Source organism: Fringilla coelebs (assembly GCF_963513975.1).
Source record: "Fringilla coelebs genome assembly, chromosome: 1".
NCBI classification, from domain to species: Eukaryota; Metazoa; Chordata; class Aves; order Passeriformes; family Fringillidae; genus Fringilla; species Fringilla coelebs.
Genome location: NC_140028.1, coordinates 132,697,125 through 132,718,924, shown reverse-complemented (window position 1 = coordinate 132,718,924; position 21,800 = coordinate 132,697,125). Strand labels below are relative to the sequence as shown.

At 40.0% G+C, this 21,800-nt stretch overlaps 1 protein-coding gene across 1 annotated transcript in view; it reads left to right on the top strand.

Annotated features, from left to right (window-relative positions):
• CUBN (cubilin) overlaps positions 1-21,800 on the top strand; it is a gene marked incomplete at its 5' end in the record, with an annotated part of 141,510 nt that overhangs the window by 53,545 nt on the left and 66,165 nt on the right. Inside the window, 4 exons of the mRNA XM_084215400.1 lie at positions 2,803-2,962; positions 10,897-11,078; positions 17,347-17,521; positions 19,094-19,275. Coding sequence (XP_084071526.1) covers positions 2,803-2,962; positions 10,897-11,078; positions 17,347-17,521; positions 19,094-19,275 — 699 coding nt within the window. The remainder of the gene's footprint in view (positions 1-2,802; positions 2,963-10,896; positions 11,079-17,346; positions 17,522-19,093; positions 19,276-21,800) is intronic.

Genomic DNA, 21,800 nt, shown 5'->3' with positions numbered 1-21,800 from the left:
GGTTCTGCCTCTCTCAATGAGTTACAGCTGGCCAGGCACTCAAATTCCCTGTGAAATGCTGCTCTGAACTCAAACCCACAGGGCAGCACGGCATGAAGGGATTGCCATAGTAACCATGCTTTGTGGCTAGAAAAACTGATGGACTGTTTCCAGAGGAAATGACATAGAAATGTGGCATTCTCTGTCTTAGATAAAAATGATGCACTCTTGATGAATCAAATTGCAGAAGACGCATGAAACTTTTTTTTTTTGGTGTTGTTTGGATTTGGAAGTTTCTAGGTATGGTTTAGTCCATAGCTCTTTAGAATGGGTTTGCATTTGTAATCACTAGAATTAACAGTACATTGTAAATATCTATCTTGACATAGTTTTAGCTGCTATTCAGAGTGATCTCCACATTGATTCATTCTTCACCATTCATATTTTTTCTGGTGTAAGATTTCCATGGCTTGAAGCCACAGAAATATGAGTAGTATACACCACAAATTTATCAAAGGAAGTATTATTAAAAAATCCAATTGGATCTGACTTGATTTCACTTTTCTGAATTTATGCCTTGAAAGAATGCATAAAGCTCTCACCCTGGCTTGGAAGAAGGTCCTAACTGCAATGCTGGGCATGGGACAGCTCATCTGTCTATCAGGTGGTCCTTCAAGTTTTATATGTGGAAAGAATACAGATTGATATTCAACATATTGCCATCTAACCTTTAGGACAATTTCACATTTATTTTCAAACACATCTGATCACTACCAGCAATGTGACTGCAATTAGAAACTGTCAATCTTTTCTGATTTCACCAAGAGAACCCATACCAGAGTGATAGTTCTCAATTTGCAATACGCGTAGCTTGCTTTGAGATTTTTATTAGACTGATGGTCACCAGTCATTAAATAGGCCATGGAATATTACCAGAGAATTACTCCTGCAATTTGACCCTAACTTCTGGCAGAAGTAACACAAATTTTTTTAAATTAAAAGAACCCCAACATTTCAACTGGACTGTCTGCTAGAGGATTTGAAACCCTTCAAGTTGATTTCTTGGCCCCAACTCTGTTTTAAAAGAGTAACGAAATTTCTGAAGATTCTGCAGGACCAGCATCTTCAGCAGGAAGGCTGGGGATTAATGATTTATTCTCATACGAGAGTCTGCTGGAAAATATGCGTGAAAACTAGCAGCTAGCATGGCCAATCAATATTTGCTGAAATGTATTTCCATAGTATGACTTATACAGTACTAACGTAGCAGAATTCTGAGTGGAATCAAAGATATTTGGAAAAGAGATTTGAATGGAGAGCAAAGATAAATAAACCTTTTTCTGTTTTTCTAGAGATCATAGATTTTATTCTTTGCATGGAGACAACTTTACGGTAATGGCTTCAAAGGAGAGAAAAGTTTTTGTTGAAATTCTGTAAGGAAGCGTGCCAAAAATGCACAATGAGAATGTTCAGACATGGTTTCTGTGCCAGTAATTTGCTGGGTTGTGTTAGGAAGATATGCTTTGTAAGACAAAAGATCAGATGAACTGTCACAAAGTGATAACAAAGGACAAGGGTTTCTGTTTTCCTAAACTTTAAGAATCATAGTAACCAAGGTAGAAATAATAAAGCAAATCCTAACTTGAAAATAGCCAGCAATCTGATATCGTAAATCAAAGGCAATCTAGCTAAAATGTTTCATTTTTACTATCTTTGCAAAAATTTCATTCCTCATTTCTGAAAAATGACACTGGGGTGTGGGGTATTTGGTGAGAACACAGAGGTATGTTCAGTGTGATTTATTGGATTTGAAAAAACTTCCAAAACTAGAATTTGAAATACCATTTAAACCTGTCTGGAGACAACAAATGTAAAGAAGTTAAAAAGCTCTAAGTATCTACTATCACCCCATCAAAATATGTATTGTTTTCATTTAATTGGGAGTATATGACTGCCTTCAGACATCATTTCAATATTTAAATACAGAAATATTTCCCTAGCATTTTGTTGTTTTGATTGTTTGGTTGATTTTGGGGTTTTTTTAAGAGTGGCAATGTTTTAAGAGTGGGATGGAAGATTCCTCATCTGTATTTGGAAAACATCAAGGTTTTTGGGCTGGCTATATCTGACTGATCACTGATTGTCAAAATACCAGGAAATCAAATACAAGGAAATCAAATTTCAGTAGCATAGTTCAGTACAGTTTTCCTCCAAATCAAGACTTTAGCATGAGATTATGAAACCATAAATAAACTCACATGAAATCTCCTTGTGTTTTTGAATATTTGCTTTACTTCTGGTTTTCAGTTTGTCCTCACTACTCTGGGAGGCCATCATGATGTTGACTGCTTGATTTTCTCCATCAGAAGCCCAGGCAGTCCTCACATCACCTGGCTGCAGCCTTAAATAGATGAAGATGTAAACAGAGTTGTCACCAAGGGGTTTGGAGGCACTCAGTGTTGGGTGCCTGGGCAAATCAGACCCACGACATCCTCTTTTTCTTTCTATTTCAGTTCATTGCCACTTGCCCTTTATCTTCTTCCCCAGCAACCCCCAATACACACCAAAACAGAAACAGCAAACCCTTCCTACTGCACACAGTGTGCAGCCAGGTTTAAAGACATATTGGCGTTGTATTTACTCATCGTTTTACCCAAATCTTTCCATACTCCCCAGGCTCATAATGCTGTGCAAGGGTGGCCAGTGGGAGAAGTGCCACTGTTTTGGTGCTTTTTTTTTAATCCTGTACAGAATATTGGGAAGCTGCTTAATTGGGGAGCTTCTTTTGACTCACTGGCATATTTTTTTTTAATTTTGTTTCAGCTCTACGATGGGCCTGATGCACAATCCAGCCTGATAGGCACTTTCTGTGGCCAGTCTCTTCCACCGGCAGGGAGCACCACAGGGACCAGCCTTCATGTGGAGTTTTACTCTGATGGACTGAATGCTAGAAGTGGGTTCCAGATGCTATGGCATGTTGATGGTAAGTGAGCCAGGTTTCCTCTGGAAAGGTTCCCTGGATGTGTAAAGGGGGTCCAGCTTATGCCACTCCATGCCATCTAAATAGAAATAACCCATTGCAGCTCTAAATCCATTGCATTTCCTCATGATTCTACACATACTTTCACAGTACTTTCTGCACATGTACATCATCAGTACTTTCTGCACATGTACATCATCAAAGATCAGCTGATTGGAGACTGAGAGCTGTTAGTGAAATGTGCTTCCATTTCCAGGAGTAGGCACAGGGATGAGGGGAGTGTCCAGAATTTCAGTAATGAACAGGAGGTAGATGCTGTCACGGGTAACTGTGAGTGACTTGAGCTTTTTAATGGGAACATTCAGCCCTCAGTTTTCCCCATTTCTATAGACTTCTGTTTTCTGTGCAGGCTTCTCTCTAATTTAATTGAGTGGTACTTGTTTTCTGTGGTAGTGTCTACTTCCAGCTGCCCCCGCCCCATTTCTCTGCATGAAATAACATTGGCCAGGATGTGCTTTGGGTCTCTGTTCTCTTGTTCTTGCATGTCATGAAAACTGTCACAGGCCTTATTAAACAGGCAAGCATGCAAGCCAACTATAAACAAATCTGTTAGTGATTGTACAACAGCAAACTATGTTTGCAGTTTCTTCATGCATCTTTTTTCGCTGCGTTTATTTAACAGCAGCCGTGTACTGTAACAAGGTTAAATCGTGTGCCATTGTACATCCCACCAAAGGGGTTCCAGCCTTGAAAGTAATTAGTTTGCCCCAGTTGCTCTGTCTGTCTCATCAGTCAACAGCATTCAGATTTGACTGCATTTGAAGCAGATGAAGAGGGCTGCAGAGGTCCCACTGCGGGTTGCTGAGGTGCAAGGCTGCTGAACACGGTTTGGATGGAAGCTCCTTGCTCTACAACAGGCTGCTGGAGCTTGCAGGCTCCCAAAGGGCTCCGCCAGCTCCACAGAGGTGCCCTGCATTCATCAGGGGGAATGAGGGGGCGTTTCTGGGTAGGGGAGGGATACATGCTGGGAGTGAGATGTGTAGCAGGAGCCAGCAGGGGAAGGGCCCCAGCACAAAGGTACCTTCTTGTGCCTCGGGGTGACGTCATTCTGGAGCTGCACAAAAGAAGAAAAAGCAGAGGCTTTTATGCACAGCCAGATGACATCAGTTTCATACAGTAGCCATGGTGCTGGGTTAACTTGCTTTTCTAAAGCTCTCAAAGCTTTCCAGAATCTGCCTGCATGGTAAACACTCTTGTGCTTTCTCTCCTTTCCCACCGCTCCGCCGTCCTTTGCTGCACTGACATTTATTTCTCTGTCAGGCAGCTCTGCCCTTCTGTTAATTCCCGTACACTGAGCTCCACCCTGATGCTGCACAGGGCTCAGACTGCTAATGTGGGGCTGTGTTTAAGCACAGACCAGGATCTGTGGGGTCAGATAGGCCTGGCTCTTAGGGAATGTCATTGCTGGCTCAGAATGTCACAGCTGTGACTTCTGACAGCTTGCAATGTGAGTGCAAGTTTCTCCAGAGCTGACCACAGTTGTCAGCTTTTGCGCATTTCAAAGAATTTCCTTTTCTTTACTTGGTTGGTGTTATGCACTAATACAGCTATTCCTTTACTTGTGGTGGCTACGTTACCTGGTTGCCCTAGAGAAAATAAATTAAATATGTCCCTGTGGCTGGGGTACTATATTTACCTTTCCCTTCTGAAAATCTTTCAAGTTGATAAAAAAAAAATCTTTCAAGTTCCCTGGAAAAAGTCTCCTTGTCTAGGGACATTGATCAGGAGATGCAGCCTTTGAGCTGGGTATTTCAGAGTGAAGCCATTGGGTCCCTTCTTCTCTGAGGGCAAATTCCTTAGGGCAATCTACATCCAGATCTGATAACATCTCACCTGACAAGAAAATAACAGAGCTACATATATTGCTGAGAGAGGAGCTTTTATTTCTGCTCAAGTGACAAATGTGTGCTCTAGAGTTCAAGCTCCTGTGAACTATTTCTCAGGCTGTCCATGTGCTCCTTAACTGGCAGTTGTGAAGCCTCTGTGAGATGTATATCAAGGACATTCCCATGTTTTGATGGTAAAGAGAGCAGCACATATGTTTTCCATGTGTCTGATACAGATTGCTTCAGACACTCTTCCCAGAAGCTTTTTCACCGTTGTGAGGTGGTCAAAAAAAGACAAAAGCTTTCCTCATTGATTGCTGATCTGAATAGCCCCTCCTGCCATAGAGGAAACAAAACTGTTTTGATTTAAAACATTTGCATCTGATTTTTCCAGCTGCTGAGGAAACCTGCTTTAAAAAGTAGTTTCTTTAAAAACCTAAAGGCTTTCACAAAGACAAAATTAGTAACTGCTCTTAAGAGAATGCTTTTATCTATGCTTAAAAGTACCCTATGTAATTTTAACTTGAAAAAAAAGAAATAGAAATAGAAAAACATAGAAATAGAAAGAAATAGAATAGAAAGTTCTCGTGCAGAGAAGTAAATTTAAAAATTATTTGGGTTCTGAAGTAATATGGTTCTTCTAAGGGAGTTTCATTGATGAGGATGGATTTAGAAATCATTTGGCTAAATAACTAATGTTTTCTTCTGCTGTCAAGGCCTCAAAAGGATTATTTGCCAGTGGAAAGCTTGAATCTGCAAGGTGCTTATTCTACTTCACTCTGTTTTAGGAAGTTTAATATAGGCAAATATATATGGGACATATATTGGTCCTTTGAAAAAGAACAAACTTACGGTAACAGTCTGGATATTGCAAAGATGGAATGCCAATCAAATTGCTTTCCCTAAAAAAAAATCAGGAGGCCAAGAGGGCAAAGGTCTCTGAGTGCAAAATTACACCAGTGACAACTGTCATATCTGAGGAGACACATATTTCCTGCAGCCGTCACTTCCCTGATTAAGCAGCGTGCACGTAGGGCCTCACTGCTTTATATTTACATCTGCATTGCACTGGAAGCAATCACTCATTTGGCTGCTTCATTGCCAATAGACCTTTTAAATGGAATTGTCTCTTCTCAGCATTTCTCTGTCCAAATTTGCACCAATGATTCTGCTTTCTGTTTCACATTGTCAGTGTATGTGTCAGGTCAAATGTTAAAGTTTGTTAGCTCTTCAGAGAAGCGCTGCAGAAACAGAGGTTAGATGAAGGTGCAGAAGCCATTTGCTGGAGACATTTTTCAGGCATCCATTAGGATTGCTGAACAGACTATCACCCTGCAGGTCAGCAAGGAAGCTGAGGTCCAGATTTTCTAAGCCTGAATCATAGTTCTGCTGTTTCTTTCTTGTGTAAGCTTTGATAAATTGCCATTTTTTCAGTTTCCAAAAGCTATTGTTCCCTTTCAGTATCTTTCTGTCACATTAAGTCTGAGGATGAACAAAGTCTGGTATTAACAAATCAGAAAGCAGAGAAAAACCTGAAACAGATCTCACTTCAATTTTAACTCTGTTGCATAAACCCTTATCACATAAATTATTCTACTTCATCCATTGGATAATATTCTGTGACCAAACCTACCCAAGGGAGCAAAAGATTTCAGAATCAAATCCAAATTAAACTTCACACAAGTATTATTGTAGTACAGGCAAATGTTTACTCCTGCTCCTTGCAGTTAGAGTCAGCTTACGTTTATTGAAACGTTTTACCATGAGTACCACAACTGGAAAACTCTGTTCCTTTCATTTCCCTAACTTTGGTTTTGCAGGAACAGTGCCAGTTCTCTTTAACTTTTAGGGATGGGATTTTTCTAACATGTGCCTAAAATCATACCCCTGAATAAATCTGAAAACCTAGCAAATAATAGAGTTTTCCACAGATTACAACATTTCTGTTCAGCTAAAATTATTTATGAGAATAGGGATTCTTCTTTGGTTAATGAACACCATCTGCTAACCAGACAGGCAGTAATATGGAAAGATCTGTAAATCATTGCTTGCACAATCGTCAATGGATACGTAAATTTTAGTCAGAGAAAAGCAAAACCACCAAATATATGTTTCCTAAGTTTTCTGTTTGTTGTCTGATTTCCTAGCAACTAACACCAGAGTAGGTAGTAGTTTTCAGCATTTTCAGGGAAATTCCAGGACCTTTACACTACTAAAAGAGTACCTCCCCTTTCTTATTTTTTTTTTCTCTGTTTAACTGCAGGGCTGAAATGTCCAAAATTATTGCAAGGAGTTTGGCACAAACCAGTCATATGCTGTAGGCTTGCAGTTCAGCTGCAAGCAACTTTTCCACAGTGCAGCTGTCTGCATTTCACAGCACACAGCAAGACCGTGTATTTCTGTGCTGAGAAAAACTTTTAAAGATGTTTCAGTAGAAGCAGAATGGCTTGGTATTAATCACTGTTATTTCAGTGAAAGATGAAGTAATGCTGCTATTTATACCTTTTGCTTCTGCATTTTTATTTATCCCTAAAGTTCAACGTTTTTTACTTTGTTGCTATAAACAGCACAAATTCCATTTTTTTTCAATAGAATCAAAATTTTGTTTGATGTTTGCAGACAAATACAAACATTGGGAGAAGGTTTTTATTCATGTAACTTTGTAATCAAAGTTTCATAAGCATTTCAAAAAGTTCATTATTTGAGTTTTCTCATTTTGGTATTGTAGAGCAATCCTACAAGTGAGCAACTGAGTTTAAATTGGGAACATATGTTTTAATCTCTTAAGTATTTATGTAAATATTTTTTAAAAATCAACTAGCATTTATTTTTTCAGCAAAATGCGACAGAATTGAGTCTTACCTCATCCTTATAAAGAACAGAAACATCATGCACAGACTTCCTGGCAGTTGGCCAGAGAGTTCAGAGATAGTGCTTCTGCTCTGATGTGGAGGTTTCTTGTGCCCTATGCTGGTCAGTCAAAAAATTCAGGTGTGAAGTTCATGCATTTACAAAGATCAGTGTGCTCTTTTTTCTGCTATTAGTCAGTGAATGCTTAGGCATAAACTCAAGTAATTCAGAACTTTGTGCAAAAAACGTTTTAGAAATTAATCTCAGAGACCTAAACTTTACCTTCAGTTTGCTGAAGCACTTAAAAGGAATCACTCCATTAAAAAAAAAAATTAAAAAAAAAAAAAAAAAGCCTTTTCTGGGAACATTTTTAATTGGAAGAAAAGAAATGAGACATTAAAAGCAGTTTGACCTTCTTACTCATGTGCTTCCAGAGTATGTTGATTGAACTCAGAGGAAATATAAACCTCTCTGGAGAGGGATGTGAGTAATCTGAATGCTACCTGCAAGGGTTGCATGGAAGAAAGGTCTGTGCCTCAAAGAAGAGCATACAGGCTTTCCCCTCCTCTGAGCCATTCAGGTTTAAATAAAAAACGTCTTTTGTGGCTATCAGGAAACCCTTAGGAGGAGAAGCTGAGTCATAACTGCCTGTTAGGTTTTAAAATGTTCCCAGCTTTCTTTGAGCTGAGATAAATAGCAATTGGCTTTGTTTTGCCTGCTGAAATTCCCCTGATCCCTGTTCCCACCCCCTCAGGAGCTGAGACATTAAGTCTGGTTGTTGAGAAATCTTTCTGTTTCCCAAGCTGGAAAGCAGCTTTTTCCTCCTGAGCTGAGCTCTGTCTTTAGTGGCTGTGTAATTCCAGCTGCCGAGGGGAAAGAAAGGCTGCAAATTCCACGGTGAGGCTTCCCCAACGATGACACCTTTTTTCCTCCAGTTGTAAAACCTCAGCAACCTGGTTTCTTTAGAGGAAAACCAGACCATCTTCTGAAGGCACTGGGAGGAAAAAGGGAGGGTGGTTCACACTGAAGCTTTCTTCCTCTCCATCTCACTGATGAAACGTTCACGAATATCAAAGTTTTAGGGGATTTGCCTGTGCTGACAGCCTCAGGGGAGGAAGTGCACTGCCTTTTTCTCCATAGGGATCAAAGGCAAGATTGGTTTAAAATACATGTAAAAACTTATTCAGTTCCTAAATTGAGATGCTCAGTAGCTTGACAGTGTAGCTTTGTGACTGCAGAGCAAGCCACCTCTGGCTGCTCCATGTGCAGCAAGGTGGGGAAAAGGGAGAAGGGCTAAGCCTGTGCCAATTCACCTGGGAGACAACTTCAGCCATGTAAGGTTCATCTGGATTAGTGGGAATTCTTTTGTTTAAAAGTTTTTCTGGTGGATACTGTGTGATGGACTGAGAGAGATCAGTGTTACATAGCTGGCATGGCCTCACATCTGTATTTAGAGGTCTCCTTTTTTAGCCTAAAATAGATTCTTATAGCTTTGCTCCCTTTCAGAGTTGCTTTTTCCCCTCAAAGATTTGTGTTTTGCAGTCCTAGAAGTCCTATAGCCAACTATGAGGAAGTCAAAGTCAGGTTTTCTGTGTGAAGCTGAAAGACTCAATGGTAGAAATTATGGTAAATGCTTCTGAGACTTAGCAGCCTCAAGTTTGGCATAAAAGACATTAAGGAAAATATTTGCACTTAATTGAAGATCTTGATCTACAGCTCCCTGAAATATGGTGTAGAGCAGAGCAATAGCCAAAGACACCTTATTCAAATTGCAAATTATTCTTAGATTTAATAGAGATTAGAGGTTTTACACATCTGTGTGTATATGTTGAGCAGATCAAAGGAGTATTTTATTTGGTTTATGTTATAAAAGATCTCCTATAAATAAAGGCTCTGATACAGATGCTATTTATCACTTCTGACATACCACAGTATTTGCCTCTGGGAATATAGAGCTCATGGTTTGTGAGATGGTTTTCTTAAGTATTTTGGGGCTTTGCAATGTGACAGAACCTTTCCTCTGGAGATGAGGAAAAAGAGATTGATGGAGTGTGGGTATTACAAAGCTCAAGTGACCCTATAAATTCTGTGTAAGCAAAATATTAGTGCCTAAATGAAACACTTGGGGGGCTTGTACTGTAAAGAGCAAAAAAAAAAAAATTGCTGCTGGAAGGCAGAATGACACACACAAAATCAGATCAAACCCAGAATCCTTTTTCTTTCTGCATGTGACAGGTAGATAGCCACGCTGCTGGCTTTTCTAAAGGTAAGGTTTCACTATGAATGCAGCTGATCTAAATCTGCCCTGATACTGGGGGGCTGCTGTGCCTTCCTGCCCTATTTATGCCTGAACTTGGGGCCTGAGTCAGGAATAGCATCTTCCCAGGAGTTCATTCAAGAGGGGCTAGTGCTACACTTAGCACATCTCCATAAAGCAATGATAAAACTCGTCTCAGATGTTCAGCTGCTTTGTCCTGTTAAACCAGGGCCTGCATTTCATCCATTGTTTTGCTACTGGTTTCTTTTTTCAATCTAGCTCACAGTATGTAAGAACTTAGTCACCCCAGGGTCTGGGGAATGCTGTTAGGACAATACTTTCTTATCTGAAAAAAAAATACATAACCTTTCAAACTCAGCTTGTTTACAATTGCACTGTTACAATTGACTAAAAAAAAGAACATTAAACATACCAAGTGTCAGAAAGTTGGTTTATCCACTGTGATCTGGCAGCTTGTAGTCATGCTCAGTAGGCTGAGGCAAATTGCATTGTCTTTAATTTTATGATTTCTAAAGCAGTGGGAAATGGCATTTTTACAATAGAAGGACCTCGCTGTGATAACTTGGCTTGTGTATTATTTGAAGTCAGTAAGAGCTGAGAATGGATCTGATTTAGCTTTCTTGAACTGATAAAGTTAGAAGCCAATAAAAAAAAAAATCACTTTTTTTCTCAGTGTCTCAGCAGTCAGAGCAGATGCTGAGGTTTGTACAAAACCTACCAAAACAGGAGGTGAAGTACTTCCTGCACCGGCAGTGCAAACAGTTCCAGCCTGCCATTCTCTTCCTGGGTTCCCTGTGGCAGAGCAGACCTTCCAGCCCAGAGTACACATTTGTCAGTGAAATGGGTGCTACTGCCTGTCCTTACCAGAGCTGTCAGGGAGTTTTTCCAGACCTCCTCACTGGGCTGCTTTGCTTTGTTGCCAGGTTGTGGAGAAGAGCTCTCTGGCCCTTCTGGTTCATTTCACAGCCCTGGATACCCCAACAGATACCCAAGCAATAGAGTATGCATCTGGTACATCCACACAGCACCTGGTAGCAACATTCAACTCACCATTCAGGAATTCGACATCGAGTATCACCCCAACTGCAGCTATGATGTTTTGGAGGTAAGAGCATTAGTTTTACTCTTCTAAAATACACAAGTTATATTAATTTCTGTCTGGAACAGATAATCCCAAGAACTGCAGATGCAGAGCAAACAATTCTACCATAATTTCCTGTTTCTGTCAAGGCTACAGTTATGTTCAAAAGGTATTGTCACAGAAGCCATAATGTTCTTATTATTTTTTGCTTTTATATCTTTGGTGGCGTTTAAAATTGATTTTGATGTTATGCACTGTATGCTTCCTAAAAAAAGACAAAACTCCTTTGAAAAACTTAGTCTTAAAAACTCCACCTTTTATAAAGAACTAAGTGTAGGGTGCTGTACCATGAAGATAATTTCCTGGTGTAAAGGAAGATGATGGATCACTGCAAGGGATAACTCGGGTGAGCTCTGTGTAGGGCCTTCCAAGGATGTGGGGAGATTTATAACCCTGAGTGATGAAAAGGATGTTCTGACCTTTAAGAGACCCATAAGACTGAATGACCCAGTTACATATGGCATCTTTTCACTCATGTTGGTAAGCAACCAGGTGACCAATCTCAGCTAACAGAGTTGAATAGACTTCCAGTACAGGAAGAAGGGGTAGGAAATAATTCCAGGAAGAGCTTTAGAGTTACAGACTTTCTAAACTGCTCTCACCAGAGACATTTGAGATCACCAATGGAGGTACACTCATTGTGACTTTTTGTCAATGTCAATACATGGGTGACTTTTCAATGTTTTTGTAATGAATGCAAAAGACTGATTAAGAGAACTTGTACCACTCTGCTGCGGCCTTTCTTCTCCTCTTCTGGGTGATGTTATACAGCATACAGTCAGACAACTTTCTGTCCAGCACCCACACCTATGCTCTGCTTCCCATTCCCACATTTTGACTTCTGCAGGATCTGGGTGTAAGGAGGGTGTTCCATGAATTCTTCATCAGTAGCACTGGCAAGTATCCCCGTATGTCACTTTGCTGACACCAGAGACTGTGAGCAGGTGACCTGTACTGGCTGGTTTGGCTCTTGATGAAATCTGTTGTATTGCATCTTTATTATTCATTGTGCCCAAATTACCAGATTGAAGGTTATGCCTATGAACTTCCATTATGCCTCTGTTGCCCAGAGGAATCCATTAAACAGCCTCCAAATAGAAATTTGCTGAGGATGACCACTTCTTGAAGAGTCCAAGGACAATACCTACAACTGCAGATGGTTGCTCAGGAGCTATCATGATCCAGCAAGAGTACAGATGGCTGGCAACCATTTGTTTGGGAACTTTTTGATTGGGAAGGTAGCTGGGCTAAAACCAATTGAGTGGGTTGCCAGACACCAGCTGCTTAAAGACACCATTTAACAGGACCCTGCAGTTTGCTGCTCTGTGTTCCTGAGCAAGGTATTCACCTTAGGGTTTCCTTTTTCTGCCATTTGCAGCTCAGTTGCTGTGTTTTGCTTCATTCCAACCATACTGATTCATCTGCACAGATGCTCACCTTGCTGCTTGAACTCCCCTGCCTTCCTGCCCTAAGAATTGGCATGCTTTGAGTTACTTGTCTCCTGATCTTGGTTCATCCAGTTCCCAACACCTGACTCTGATCTGCTGGAAGATAACCTAACATAAATCAGCTTACAGGGGAAAATTGGTTCATGTCTTTGTGCATGATCAAAGGTCTTGTGTGGCAGCATAGAGCTTCCCCTGCCAAGCTGCAGGCACGCAGTGGAGCTTCATGTACTTGTCACATACATATTTTCTTGCTTTTGTTATAAAATTCATTCAAACCATGATTGACATAGTCTGAGCAGAACAAGTGATGACTCAGATTTAGTGGAGGGAAGAAAAAGAACATGGCTAGCCATTTTCAGAAGCTGCTTTATCTTGCCACCTTCTTTCCTGTAGTTTCTGTGTGTGTCCAAACGGAGAACCACACACGCGTTTAAGTTTGCAGAGTGTTAAGAAAAGGTTACTGGTGTGCTTTTGATACTGCGTGTTTCAGTGATCACTAAGGTTCCAAGGGTCTTTCACTCTCACATTATCTTTCCAAAAGTATCCTGTCTAAGTATCTTTGGGGTTTGAAGTCTATTTTTTCTCATGGTTATTCTCCTGATTTCACATTTTCCTTATCTCTGAGTACGAAGTTCTACTGCTTTCTGCTTTCTTTGTCATCAAACAATTTTCCAGTTTTAATAGGAAGTCAAAATCAGTACTAAAGTAGGTCTGCAATCTGCTGTCCCTCCATGTCCCATTCAGTCTGGTACCTGAAATAAGATGTCCTGTAATTAATATTTCGCAGCAATGATAAAACTTGCTTTCCTGGATGCATTTAGCTTTTATTTAGGAACACCCTCATCCCTTTGACCTGGCAGTGAATTTAGGAAAATTCTAAGAGATATTTCTCATTGCAACATCTTTGTTGCTAACTTCATTTTCATACCATAGTTTCTTGAATATTTCACCCTTGCACATTTGTCTGAAGCATACTTGTTCTTGTAAGAGGCAGCATCTCCCTTCCCTTTCCTTTGACAATGCCTCTTAAACAAGCTGTCATTTCCATGTCAGTATCCAAGGACTGCCATATGTTTCACCAATACTGTGCAATAATAGTTACATTAATTATTTTAAAGTGAAATCCTCAGGTTACTCCCATGGCTCAAGGGTTTGATGCATTCTCCTTTAATCTCTCTCCCTGTTTCTTTTATGCCACTGTCGCAGTCTGTCTTTTTTCTTCCCCATGAAATTACATTCCTTCCATAAACATCCAGAAAGCAAATTTAAATTGTTCTTAAAGATATTTTCTAGAAATGTTTCATGGAACTAGAAGACATTATTTTGGACACAATGAAATAATTTAAATAGTTTTTAAATGGCTTCTAATGAAATTACATTCACAGAGGAAAATTACCATGCCTGCTTTGAATAAATTATGACACATAAATGATGACATCTTCTCCTTTAGCATGGACCAGATTTTTGCAAACTATAAATATATTCTGCCTCAGCAAGATGTAGCCCTGAGCAGAAAAGGAAGCAAGACTGTCAATCTATTTCACTTCCAAGTCAGATACTCTGGTCTTCTCATTTAAATAGAAAAAAACATCAGGTATTACCACTGTTCTTAATTCTTTGTCAAAGCCTGGCTGTCTCTTTGCTGGGAGCTATATCTGGGCAGGGATCAGTGTTATTCCCAGAAAATCTGTGTCATGAGGGTGACCAACTGCATAAAAACAGATTTCTGTTGCTCATAACTCTGGAATGCTGACTGTTAACATTAAATGGAGCTAACGGGGCAGAAGCAAATGATAAGAGCAGATTAAAACCATGGGCTTTATGGCAGTGTCCTGCAGCCCTGCTGTGAGATCCAATACCACCTTATCTTGGGATCAGATACTCTGGTCAGACTAGATGTTTATTTATTTTTTTTTTAGCTCAGATATCCTATCATCCTTTATGAACCACACCCTTGAATTCATTCTTTCCATCCATTTTCATTCCCTCCTTCTTTTTTTCATGTGGTAACTATCGTTTTTTCTCTTTGTAGCCAAATATGTTATTGTTTTTTGTCATGGAAACGCTCAAACTTGTTTTTATCCCAGCCTTTATGAAAGCATCTGATTAATTGAACTAAAGGAGAAAAGAAAATGCACTCATAACTATAAGGAGCATGCTTCTGACTGCTTTTTATTTTGAAACTGTGCAGAAGCTGTTGCTGAACAATTAACAGTGTAAAGGAGACCCACAAACTTCAATTTCCATCAGTATTTCTCCCCCATCCTTAATTCTTTCCCAATAGGTCAATTTGAAGCGTTCAGCTCGGACCAAGTTAATTTCTGAGGAGATGCTGCAGAAATCAGCAGGGTTTATGTCAGAGCTGGGTTTGGCTCCCTTGCCCATGGGGCAGACAGCCCCAGGGAGCACCAGGGAAGATATGAGAGGCTGGTCCATGAGACTTATTAGATGCATGTTAGAAACTCCTGCTGTTTCCTCTGCCACATAGCTTCCCTGGGCTGGCTTAGATGATTAAGAGCATGTGTTCCTGCTAGATCTCATGCTGTGGCTCTGACTCAGGGAATGTACCACAAACACATTTTAAAATTCATATTTGAACAGACTTCTGACAAATGCAGCAGTCCCTGGGCCTCACAAGCAGCCAAGCAGTAAGATTTTTCTGAAGACACTGAGCTTCCAGCAGACAAACAGGCTTCTTCCCCAGACCCTGACAGCTTCATTACAGATTCTGAATCTGAGCTGTGATTTCATCCATACTGACTTCTTTTGAATGCCTTGAGATGATCGATTGGACAGAGGAGCCATTATCCATTCAAGTCATGCAGGCTCCCTGCAGAATGCAAAAAAGTGCTGTCTCAGGCAAAATAAAAATATTTAACCTATAAAGCCTGTGTTATCAGCCACCAAAGCAAAATACTGTCTTTTGAACATCTAACTGACTATGATGTTTATAGAAAAATTAATCCCTTATTTCTTCTGGGGATGCAAGCCTCAGTTCCCGAGGTCTCACATTAACCTGGAGTCACAGATTTTTTTTCTTTTCCAGCTAAAACCAAATTATTTCTATTGTATCTCTAACATCAGAGCAGTGTCAGGCCCTCTGAGTAGTTAGTGAGCACACAATTAATCAAATTATGTAACAATGCAGTACACTTAGCTCTGAATGTGGGGGGACTAGCTCAGCTCTTTGTTAGACTTGCTCAGATATTTAGCTTGGACAGAACCCAAACTACTTCTGGGGTTTAAAAGTGTCTGACAGAGCTTATTAAAATATTGAGTTTCCCCTCATCTTGAAGTGATCATAAAAAAAGAGACATATAAAGCTGTTTCTACCAGTATTGTTGCTTTCTGAGAAAGATGCACAGACTGTTTCTTTTAACTTTTTTGATGTTTACCAAACTATTAATTTTTGGAGTGGAGTTGAGGTGCTACTGTTGGAAAATTCTGATGGGATTTGTTGCCTTATATTCCTATTCTCTACTTTTGGGTGTTTTTTGTTTGTTTTTGTTGTTGTTTTGTCCTTCTTTTGTGGTTGTTGGAGTTTTTTTGCTGTTGGAACTTGATGTTATCTAGTTTAATTTTGGGATTTATACATAAGAATAAGCGTACTTATAGAATTTGAATCTTTCTGTTAATTGTTTGGTGGCTGAAAGACAGTAGCACATTCTTTATTTGGTGTGTCTCTTTTAGAGTTTTCTCATCCAAGGTTACTGCCAAGCTGACTTTTGCAGCTGCAGTCCTGCCAGGCACATACAGTGAAGGTGGTAGACTGTTAGTATTGGGTGCCATTTCATCAGCATGCAGGAAGCCAAGCAAATCCAATCATTGAGGGCTCTAGGCACCAAAATCACATGTCAATTGGAAATTGCCTGGAGCATGTGTGTTTTCTTCAGCTTTGAGAGGGAAGGCTAGGGAAGGTTCCACCAGTTACAAATGGGTTCAAACTAAAATCCTACATGCTTTCTGGAAAACAAGTAACAGGGTTAACAAGGCTTCAGCACTGCCACATAACTCACTGCACTTGGTTTAAAAATGCATTGTAAGTACATCACACTGCTGTGAGGCTTAAGGGAGTGGTGGTTCTCTGGTTTATGACTGCCTGAGGCACGCTCTGCTGAGTAGGAAACAATTACTCTTAAAAGCCAAAACTCGTCTTTTGTGGCAAATATGCATGCTATATATCTGACTTCCAAAGGACATTATTAACATTATGTAGCATAGAACATTATGTAGCTTACTTGACCCAAATTCAGTATTTTGGATATTTATGCTGCCCTTGAAGTAAATGAAGTTGCAATGCTTTTTTTTTTATCAGAAGGAATTATGAAATCTGTCCCAAATTTTAAAATTGACTTTAACTATGCCTCTAGATTTCAGTGGTGCAAATCATCAGCACTGGTTCCTGCAAAAAGAAGCCCTTTTTTTACACAAGTATGAAAAAAAAAAAAAAATCCGGATCATATGTCCAGAGAAACAAGGTGCTAATTCTGGAGGGAGAGGGAAGAAGAATCTGGTCAAGTCCCCAGACAGAAAATTCTATTTAATGCAAGGCTGTTCTCAAATCATCTGGAATTTTAACGTTGGTTTGTACAAGTGGTTCAGGTACCAACAAAGTCTGCAGAGAAAAAGACTCTATTAGCTGCTTTACATTTTAAAATGTTGAATCATTTTCAATACTTATAGATTGGGGGTTTTTTTCCTCCTAAAAACTAAACAGTTCTCATGTACTCTGTGTGACAGATAATCTCTTTGGAAAACTTTGACAATATTTCTTCTACTTCTAGGTCTTTGGTGGCCCAGATTTCCTCTCTCCTAGGCTAGCCCAGCTGTGTGTTTCAAGATCAGCACAGAACCCACTGCAAGTCTCCACCACTGGCAATTCAGCCGTTGTCCGTTTTGAGACAGATGCAGCAGGGACAGGGAGAGGTTTTAATGCCTCCTGGCAAGAAAATCCAGGTGGTGAGTATACTGATTAATCCCAGGAGAGATTCAGGAAGCCTGAGAATTGAGGATCAGCCATGCAAGCATTCAAAGTAGTCAAACAGCAGAGGACTGAAAGCTGAAAGAGAATTTGGGTGATACTGAATTTGGTAATGCTAAGAGATGCTGGAAAACACAAAGAGTTAAAAATTGTCTATCTGAAATCTAGGCCTTTTAATGTATTTTGTTTCGGTTTCTTCTCTACATAATTAATGAAGACATTCCTGCAACGAGCAAAGGATTTTGCATGCTACCACTTCTTCCCACCCACTTACCCATATAGAGTCTTTTATTCACTGAATGGTGCTTTTGGTTTTAAATGGTAAACTGAAGAATAGCAGAGAACACTAGCTTGAAGAACTGGGTGGACTGGACCCCAAAAATATTTGGAGTGATTAGTAAATACTTGATCTCTATAAGGTTTATCCATCCCCCAATGTGATTTTTTGTTCACAGCCTTACTGGTAATCACTAAAAGAAGAGATACGCTTAAAAGACTCAACCATGTCTCTACATGGGAGTTCTTATAAAAAGGCCAATTATCGGAAAATAATTGCAATGAAAAGTGATGAGGGGCAAATTTTAATTCTTGCAGTTTTGCTTGATTAAGCACACTGATTCATTAGTTTGTCAAGGTTTATACTTCTCCTCTCTCACAAGCTTTATGAGAAAGGCACAAGATTTTTTTCTTAATAAAAGAAGTCTACAATAGTCCTTTGAATTAATCCCCTTTTGAGATCTGGCAGCTTATTTTTTTCTACTTAGGCCCCCTGAAGCTTTCTTATCCCTTTACAATGTCTTGCCTGCTGTACTCCAACCCCCTCTAGCCTCTAAAATACCCACTCACCAGAATGCAATAACAGTATAGTTTTTTTATCCTTGTATCTCTTTTTCCCTCCTCCATCTCTTTTTAAGAAGTAAAACTCCGTTCGTGTTAGTCCTGTTGAAATCCCTGGTACTTCCCCCACAGAATTCATCATTCTGGGCTATTTAGATATTCATGAGCACCATATCTGTTCTGACCAGAAGTACCTGAGGGTGGAGTCCTCAGGAAGCCCTCAACTTCATGGGTAGAGAAGTAAAAGTGTGAGGTTTGCAATTGCTGCACTTCTCATGAGCAATGAGGAACTCCCAGCTCTCTCAGTAATGAAGTAATTTTCTCATCCTATGCTCAGCTAGGCCTATTGCTTTCTCAGTATGCCAGGTCTCTGGCATTCATAGGAACAGTATTTTGGATTGCTGTTACAGTATCTAATATAGAGGAATACCAGCACTAATGTTTCAGCCTTTACAACATCTACTGCCAGTTTGGGGCTACATTACTCTGAGCAGTGTTGTCACATATTCAATTATAATGATAATATTATACTTTCCTAAAAGGAATTTCCATTGATTTTTGTTGCACACTTCAACTGTTGTAGCATTCATCTTACAAAAGCTTAATGTAGGAAATATAAAGAAGGAGGTGTTCGTAGTTTAAAAATAGAGCTGGATTCTCACTAAGTATGAAAGAAAAGAGCTTGTGATTAAAACTGATTGTGTCTTTTCCAGGCTGTGGTGGTATTTTCCAATCCACCAGCGGGGAAATCCATTCTCCAAACTATCCTCAACCTTATAATAACAACACTGATTGTTCCTGGGTTATCCAAGTTGACCAGAGCCACAGAGTCCTATTGAATTTCACGGATTTTGACATTGAAAATCACCACTCATGTAATTATGACAATGTTGAAGTAAGTAACAAAAGAAATTTCAATGGTTTCCTTAATAAGTCTGGTGAAATGCTTGCAAAATAACCTCATACAGACATAACTGTTATGATGACACAACCTGCCATTTATAGTGCAGTTTGCTACAGCTTGCTCCAAGCCATAGGATGAACTGCTGACATATATAGCAGATTGCCCACACTCTGCTACAGACTCAGGAGAGACTCTGCATCCAGAGGGAATTGCTGCTGGCTGATTTTCTTTATGTATGCACTGTTTATTCAGGTGCTCTGCAGCTGTCTGCTTAATTGCTTCATTAGACCCACTGCTCTCTCCAAAGCTTCACATTGCTGCTGGTTTGGGAACTTTTGTTGGTGTCACAGAAACTCAAATTGCTGCTCAATCAGTGCTCAACAATGAAAAACTCTCCAAGTCTCCTCTTGGCCTTTTGGGAGCAGGAACATGAAATCCTGGTCCTCGATGTCAGATTGCACTTCACTCAGTACAAAGGCATGTGTGATCAGTGCTAGTCAGATAAAGCACAGTCACTGTAGCCCAAAATCCAGCTTTCCTCTCCTTGATAAACTGCCATTCACAAAGAACTCAATTTGGCAGGAGCTGAGACTCTTTTGAAAACAGCATCAGTTTTAACAACATTGCTTCGTAAAGCTGTTTTGTACTGAACTAGAAAAAAAGGAAATGTGTCCCCATTTTGCTGAGCAGAACTGAAGATTTCATTTGCCCACAAAGTGTCTTTGTACAAAGACTGTTCCTTTTTTTTTTCTCCTGGTTATGAAGCATTAAGGAAATATGGTTATGTCTTTTCATTTAAATTATTAACTACATCAGGGGACCTTTGAAAAGGAGCTTTCAAGTCTTCTGTGCTATGACACAGGAGTAGAAAGTCAAAGTGCCTCATAGAAACACAGGCTATCTAAGATGGTTGTGTTTGTATTAATGCAAACAAACCATTCACAACTTAAGGGCTAAATTCTGACAAGGCCTGATATACCAGTTTCTCTTCTAGACCTGATGCCAACAGACGCTTGCATATATCTTTACACTTTGTGGAGTACTCAGTTCCATGAGCTCCTTGCAGCTGCAAGCACAAGTCTCCCATTACCTTTACAGGCTGGACAGGACTGTTTTGAATCATTGAACTGTTTTGAATCATTGAACTGTTTTGAATCACTGAGTTTTGAATCATTGAAAAGAGTCATTCCCTCAGTGGCCAGAGGAGATGGCTGTGCCAGAGCTCTTTGTGTGAACAGAGTCTGCAGACCATGTGCAGTGACAACTCTTGTCCTCCAAAGCCATAGGAGTATCTGTTGTTTGCTTTTGCTTTTTGGTTCTTTGGGGTGCTGAAGAAGGGAGTTGCCCATTAGCCCCAGCTGTGCAAACACAACTGGAGAGTCAAATTTGATGCAGACATCAATCACTGCCCACAAAGTAGAGTGTGATTTGAAAATTGATGAGGGGGAATGCTGGTTTGAAGCCAAGAGATAATAGAGGGATCTGAGACCTTGGTGTATGAGGTAGAGTTTTTCAGTGCTCATGTAAGGGAACCAGCAGGGCAAGAAAGGAGTAAATGTGGTTTCTTTCACTCCTGGGATGCCAATAATAGGAGAATCACTTGTTACCAGCACCTAGATGAGATTTGTGTTCACCTTGTTTTGAGATTTGCTATATGCCTCACACGTAGGAGAGCAGAGTGAGGGGACAGAGTGTGGCTGGAAAATATAAGTAGATGTCTGACTGTGAATGGTTTAGGAATTGCATTCCAAAAGCTGTGTAAATGGAAAATACAGGCAGCTAAGGAAGCAGGTGGGTTGTTTTTCTCTCCCTGATATAGGAACAACTACCATGTATGAGTAGCACAGAGGTTCCACCCTTTTCTGTTTCTTGAATTTTTACTTATCTGTAGGGATTTTAGTTGCTCTGTGAGTTCTCTTGGGCTTCCCTCCACCCTCGAGTGTACCAATGGTCTTTTCCTTCACCCTCCCCCCTCTAAATCCCCTCATTTTCCCCTGCATTATGACTCAAGTTATTTTTTTCCAAATATTTCTCCCATAAATTTCTTTCTATGGGGAACTCATGAAAACGTATTTTTTCCTCTAAGGTTTTCTATTGCACCTGTGTTATGTCAGCAAAGTGGAAGGAGGGAAAATACTTGTGTCTGCTGCTTCTTGGCTATGCTGCAACTCCATAAAGCCTGGTGAATTTTTCTGTTCTGCTCAGTGATTTCAGATGTGAATCTGAGCACAGATCTAGGTTCAGCAAATGTATTCTGAGGCTGTGATGGTAAATCATGGGATAACTGCCCTGAGCTCCCTCTAGAGCCAATGGAGGGAGTGCAGAGAGCACATATTTCATTTCATTTCATTTCAGTTTTCTAAATTTAGTTGAGTCCTCTGCTGTATCTCAGTTTTCTTTGTTCTGAGAAGGGATGACTGTCTCTTCATCTGTTAAATGAGGGAGTATAGCCTTTCTCTAAGCTCAAGTCTAACTCAGTTATATTATGCAGAAAGCAGAAGATCTTTGAGAAGAGT